Here is a 6,359-nt window from a genome sequence, read left to right as displayed (position 1 = left end):
CGTTGTTAAGAGATAATATGTTTATCAGCCTTAGGGGTAGCAGCAGTGTCCCCCTTCCCTAGGGGTCAGGACACGAAGGTAATTAATTGTCCTCTATGAGAGTGAAAGCAAACTTAGAAACAACATATTTGTAACTTCTAACCATAGCTACAGCTATATTTGGTGACTGAATGCCCTGAGGCCTGATATTACTGGGTTCACATAAACTCAGGTATGGTTGGGAGGGGGTTGTTATGAATAACAAAAGATGTTCTTTCATCTTTATTGCTCTAATCACTTGAGAGATTCCTAGGGATTTAGGAATTCTGTGCCAGGAACAGGAAGAAGACTAGATATATATTCCTTGTTATAAGCCACAATATCACATGGCCTTTCCTCTCATGCCACCCTGGCCCTTGTTGATGGTGCTTTTGTCCATCCTTCAAACACAATAAACTCATTTCCACCTCAGGGCCTTTGCAGTAACTGCTCCTTCTGCCTGAAAAGTTTCTCCTGGACTCTAAATGGCTAGCTTCTTCTTTCAGGTCTTAGCACAGATGTCATCCTCTCAGAGACTCCTCCCTGATCACCCTGTCCTGGCCCAGTTCCTTCCTGATACTCTGATCAGATCACCTTCCATATCAGGGTTCAGCAAACTTTTTCTGTGAAGGGTCAGATAGTAAATATTTTTAACTTTGTGAGCCAAATGGTCTCTGTCACAACTAATTCTGCAGTTGAAGCATGACAGTAGCTACAGACAATATATACACAAATGGGTGGGACTGTGTTTCAATAAGCCTTTGTTTATGGACATTGAAGTTTGAATTTCATATAATTGTCACTTATCATAAAATATTCTTCTTTTACCCAAGTAGAGGATATTGATGATGGGGGAAACTGCACAGGTGAGGTCAGGAAGTATATGGGAAATCACTGTACTGTCCTTTCAAGTTTGCTGTGAACCTAAAACTTCTCTTAAAAAATAAAGTCTTTCAGCCGGGCTCGGTGGCTCAGCCTGTAATCCTGCGCCTTTGGGAGGCCGAGGTGAGTGGATTGCCTGAGACCGCGGGTTCGAGACCCGCCTGGGCAGCGAGACCTCATCTCTACAATAAATCAAAAAATCAGCCGGGCGTGGTAGCGCATGCCCGTAATTCTGGCTACTTGGAAGGCTGAGGCGGAAGGATCGCCGGAGCCCAGTATGTCGAGGCTGTGGTGGCCGGGAGTGGCCACTGCACTCCAGTCTGGGCAACAGAGTGAGACTCCAACTCAAAAAAAAAAAAAATAAATTAAATAAATAAATAAAGTCTTTAAAAAATAAAGAAAGAAGCCAGGCTCAGTGGCTCAGCCTGTAATCCCGTGCCTTTGGGAGGCTAAGGTGAGTGCATTGCCTGAGCCCGTGGGTTCAAGACCCACCTGGGCAGCGAGACCTCATCTCTACAATAAATCAAAAAATCAGCCGGGCGTGGTAGCGCATGCCTGTAATTCCAGCTACTCAGAAGGCTGAGGCGGAAGGATTGCTGGAGCCCAGCAGGCGAGGCTGCGGTGGCCGGAAGCGGCCAGTGCACTCCCGTCTGGGCGACAGAGTGAGACTCCAACTCAAAAGATAAATAAATAAATAAATAATAAAGAAAGAAAATGCCTTCTTTTGATTTTTTTGGTCAACTATTTGAAAATGTAAAAAACTTTTTAGCTTGTAGGCTGTACAAAAGCAGATTTGACCCATGAGCTACTGTAGTTCACTGACCCCTGTTCTATACTGCTATGTTGTTATAGTTTAATCTTACTGGTATCAGAATATATCTTATTTTTTCATTCTTTTATTTGTTGTCTGTCCAGCCTGGTAGACGGTAAATTCCTTGAAAACAGGTTGTTTGTCTGTGTTATTTCTATCAACTAAAAATGTGCCTGGAATTTAGGGGTACTTTGTGAATATTTGGTGATTGAATGAATAATACATCTCTATATTCCAATAAAGTCTGCCAATCATCTCATGTAAAAGGGAGGACCCAAAATCCAGAATTTATTCATAAAAAATTGTGTATTTATTTTTACATGTTTAAACTTGTCACCTTCAAAGTATGCTCCGTTTGATGCAATACACCTATTGTGATGCCTTTTCTACTGCTCAAAACAGCTTTTGAACTTGTCATTTCTTTTTCTTTCTTTTTTTTTTTTTTAGTTGGAGTCTCACTCAGTTGCCCAGACTGGGGTGCAGTGGCCTCTCCCGGCTACTGCAGCCTCTACCTGCTGGGCTCCGGCGATCCTTCCGCCTCAGCCTTCCAAGTAGCTGGAACTACAGGTGCGCACTACCATGCCCGGCTAATTTTTTTTTTTGACTTATTGTTGAGATGAGATCTCGCCAAGTTGCCCAGGCGGGTCGCGAACCCGTGGGCTCAGGCAGTTCACTCACCTCAGCCTCCCAAGGCGCAGGATTACAGGCTGAGCCACCGAGCCCGGCCATTTTTAATCTGGGGAAACAAAGAAAAAATTTGACTGGAGCAAGATCAGTTGACTAAGGAGAGTGGAGCACGGGGATCACGCTGTTTTTTTGTCAAAAACTGATAAACACTCAGTGCGGTGTGGGTTGGTGTGCTTGTAAGTCACCCATCATCAAATGGGCAAATGCGTTTAAAGAAACCCCCCAAGAAATTCACTAAAGCCAAACACGGCCTCTCACAACAACACTAGCTGGTGCACTGATGCCAATGGGTTCCTGGAACACACCTCGCAGGAGAAGCCTGTACTACAAGGGGCCCACCCTCCAAAAGATAATTCTGGCTTTTTGGGAGGTCTCCCCTCCGGTTCCACTCTTCAGTGCCACGCCCAGCCCAGATCTTAGCCTCTACCTGTCTGTCCCTGTAGTAGTCTCTCAAGCCCTCCTGACTCCTTGTTGCTCCTGTATCTCTCACTCCAGTCTACACTATAGTATGGAATGCCTTGCTTTTTTTCTTTTCCCTGCAAAGAACAAAAAGCTTTTCAGGATTTCCCCTTTACCTAAAATATGCTGTAAAGCCAGACTCCTTGGCTGAGCGTACAAGGCTCTTACTATTCAGTCCCTTCTGCTTTTCTAACCTTGTCTCTGAGCCTTCCCTGGAATGAGCCCTCTGCTCCCACACCCTCCTCTCATTATCCCTAACCCACTGCTCATTCCCACCTCTGCACCTTTGCTCAGGCTGTGCCTCCAAACCTGTTGGGTGTCCCCTTAGGAAAGGTCTCAACCCCTATGTAATAGGAGATGAGCCTGCAATGAATTTTAAAACAAGGCAGAATGGTCTGGGCCTGAGGAAAACTGGAAGGTGAAAAGCAAATGTGACCACACATGTGCTGGTGTTACTCAAGTGAGTTAAGAAGGACTAAGGTCATCGAAAGGTGTACTGCTTGGTCATGTTATCTAGGCTAGTGCTTTTCAAACTACTGTGCAGACAAATATTTGGGGAATTTTGTAAAATGCAGATTCTGGCTGTAAGTCAGGGGTAGAAGCCTGAGATTCTGGGGGGTTTTTTGTTTGTTTTTTTAAGTTGGAGTCTCACTATGTTGCCCAGGCTGGAATGTAGTGGCACTGTCACGGCTTACCACAGCCTCGACCTCCTGGGCTCAGGAGATCCTTCTTCACCTTCTCGAGTAGGTGCCACCATGCCCAGCTAATTTTTTTGTTTTTATTTTTGTAGAGATGAGGTCTTGCTATGTTGCTTCGGCTCATCTCAAACTCCTGGGCTCAAGCAGTGTTCCAAAGTGCTTCCAAAGTGCCTCAGCCTTCCAAAGTGCTGGAATTACAGGCGTGAGCCACTGCACCCGGCCTAGAGTCTGCATTTTTAACAAGATAGCAGGGCCACCTGTACTTCTGGTTCTAGGGTGACTCTGAGTATCAATGATCTAACTAAATGCTTTAAAAAGGAGCCTTATTCATATGACTTAGATATGGGAACAGGAAGCAGTTGGCCTACCCTTTAGGTGCCTGCCTGTGTATTATGTGAATCCCACAAGAGTCCTAGCCTACAATGAAGACATTTCTTGCATTCTGAACAACTGGAAAAAAATATGTGATGGTTTAAGTCTTCCTGATGAAGGAGGGGGTGATGAAAACGGAGGACAAAGTTGAGTGTATGAGGCTGCAGCTTAAAGGGAAGAAATGTCTTTCATCCTAAAATGGTGTCAGTGTAAATAGCCACTGGAAAATAAAAAGATTCTAATATTGGTTGGGCTGCTGTCCTATCATTACACATACACACAGGCTCGTGCGCAATCAGTGTTGGCCGGGGTGCTGGACTTTTCCCTGATGGAGTTGGATGATCTCTTCTCTCAAAGGGACATCTCTTCTGATCCACTATAGTGCGCAGTTTAGAATCTACCAGGGGGGATCCAAAAAACCTGGGATTTGTTTATAAAAAATTATGTATTCTTACATGTTTAAACTTCAGTCACCTTCAAAATTCTCTCCATTGAATGCAATATGCCTATTAAGACACTTTTCCCACTGCTCAAAACAGTTTTTCAGCTCGTCGATTATGATGCCTTTTAGTGCTTCTCCTGGTTTTTTTGTTTGTTTCACCTCTTCCATATTGGCAAAATGTTTCCTTTTGAGGACTTTTTTCATCTGGGAAAACAAAAAAAGTTGCTTGGGGAGAAATAGAAGAGTGAATAGTCACTCAGGGCAAGATCAGGTGGATAGGGAGGGTGGGGCATGGGGGTCATACTGTTTTTGGTCAAACTGCTGAATACTCAGTGTGGTGTGGGCAGATGCATTGTCATGGTGGAAGAACCAGTCACCTGTTTGCCACAACTCAGGACGTTTCTTTTGCAAAGTGTAACTTGACCTTCTCGAAACTTCCAAATAAAAACTTTGGTTGGACCATTTGATCTGGAGAAGTAAGTTACAAGTGTACCACAAGGGCCCCACCCTCCAAAAGGTCATTCCTGGATCTTTCGGGTTCCCCTTAGTGTATCTGGCTGAGCATTTCACTAGCAAAATAATAGGAATGCTTTCTGTAGTGTGTATCTCCAAACAGATGAGCAGGTAGGAGAATATCTTGCTTGCATAACGAACTTGACTGTTTACTTGATAATAGCTTCTCTTTAATTATTAGCCTGGCCCTTGTATCTCTGGCTAATCAATAGCTGTCCTTATGATTAAGTGTCATTTCCTCATAGCTTAATATTGTGCAAACTGCACGTTTTTCTGATTTATTATTTGAGTGCCTTCTCCCTCATCACAGTAATCTCTCCTCTGCTTTTATTACAGAGGAACGCCTGCTTGGGTGACTGACCTCTGATCTTGACCTGGAGTCATGGCCATGGTGAGTTGTGGATTGCCTCACCCTACCTGGTACCAGCTACAGACAGGTACAGGATGTGGACTCAGTGACTGCTGGGTTAATCAAAGCCTTGTTTGCTCAACAGAGGGGAGCGGGGAGGGACATAAAAAGCAGCTCTTTTTCTGAACATCATTTAAATTTCTTTTAGGGATGGTAAGCAACTGGACCTTGAAAATTGATTCAAAGAATCCTTTGAATCCTTTTAACATCTGGAGAATATAGAAACAAGTTATAGTTTACTCTCTGCAGAAGCACTATGTGTTCATTTGAGAACATTTTAAGTGGAAAACCTAAACATCCTGCAGGTCCTACTGCTGGAAGACAACTGCTGTCAGCATTTGGTGTAGCTCTGTCATTTCAGGCTCGAAGTGGTGTTCTTAGCAATATGGGCTTGTCTGCCTCCTGCTTTCAACTGTGATCGGACTCCTTAGAACTTGATTATCTGATCTTTGGGACAGGCATGGAATTGGATCCCTCTGAGAGTTCTGTAAAGCTCAGCACTGGGGTGGAAACTGAGCCTCTAAAGCTCCCAGCATGGCTCTACCCAAGGCTGGCCATCTGCTCTCCTTCTCCCTCCTAAATAAGATTTCTGAATAGGCTGGTGATTCTGATCCCTGGTCTTCTGGGAAAGAATAATAGAAGTAGAAATCCCATACCTAGAGAGGAATTGGAGACGCTGCCAACTCTAGATGCCTTCCTTTGAGAAGATGGTTGTGTGAACTATCCTGAACAAATATTAATATACTCTTAATTTTTTAATATTAGATATTCTTGAATTTTCTTCATGGTCTCTGACAGTCAAAGGTGTATCTTATCTGCCCCGAATCGCTTATGCTTTAATTTAAAATTAATTTCTTGCTGATTGATTCTTCCTGGACATGGGAAATATTTATTCAGTAGTGTTTGTGGTGCTCCTAGGCTTGGGGACCCAGATTAATAGGATCCTCTTCCTGTCTTCGACAGGTTCACAGCTTTCTTTTCTTTGTTTTTTTTTTTTTGAGTTGGAGCCTCACTCTGTCGCCCAGGCTGGAGTGCAGTGGCCGCTCCCAGCCACCACAGCCTCACCTG

At 44.0% G+C, this 6,359-nt stretch overlaps 1 protein-coding gene across 2 annotated transcripts in view; it reads left to right on the top strand.

Moving 5' to 3' along the window:
- The first annotated feature begins 972 nt into the window (after window positions 1-972).
- ANXA4 (annexin A4) overlaps window positions 973-6,359 on the top strand; it is a 41,119-nt gene continuing 35,732 nt past the window's right edge. Inside the window, exons 1-2 of one of the 2 annotated variants that reach the window (XM_008058425.2) lie at window positions 973-984; window positions 5,219-5,273. In XM_008058425.2, coding sequence (XP_008056616.1) covers window positions 5,265-5,273 — 9 coding nt within the window. In that variant the 5' untranslated portion in view covers window positions 973-984; window positions 5,219-5,264. Of the gene's footprint in view, window positions 985-5,218; window positions 5,274-6,359 lie in introns of those variants that run through there. The other variant, XM_021712538.1, reaches the window with a different exon arrangement.

The sequence above is a fragment of the Carlito syrichta genome, unplaced genomic scaffold, assembly GCF_000164805.1.
Source record: "Carlito syrichta isolate Samal-C Ts95f unplaced genomic scaffold, Tarsius_syrichta-2.0.1 Scaffold303336, whole genome shotgun sequence".
Taxonomy (NCBI): Eukaryota; Metazoa; Chordata; class Mammalia; order Primates; family Tarsiidae; genus Carlito; species Carlito syrichta.
The sequence above is the reverse complement of the archived record's forward strand: the minus strand, read 5'-3'. Positions and strand labels throughout refer to the sequence as shown.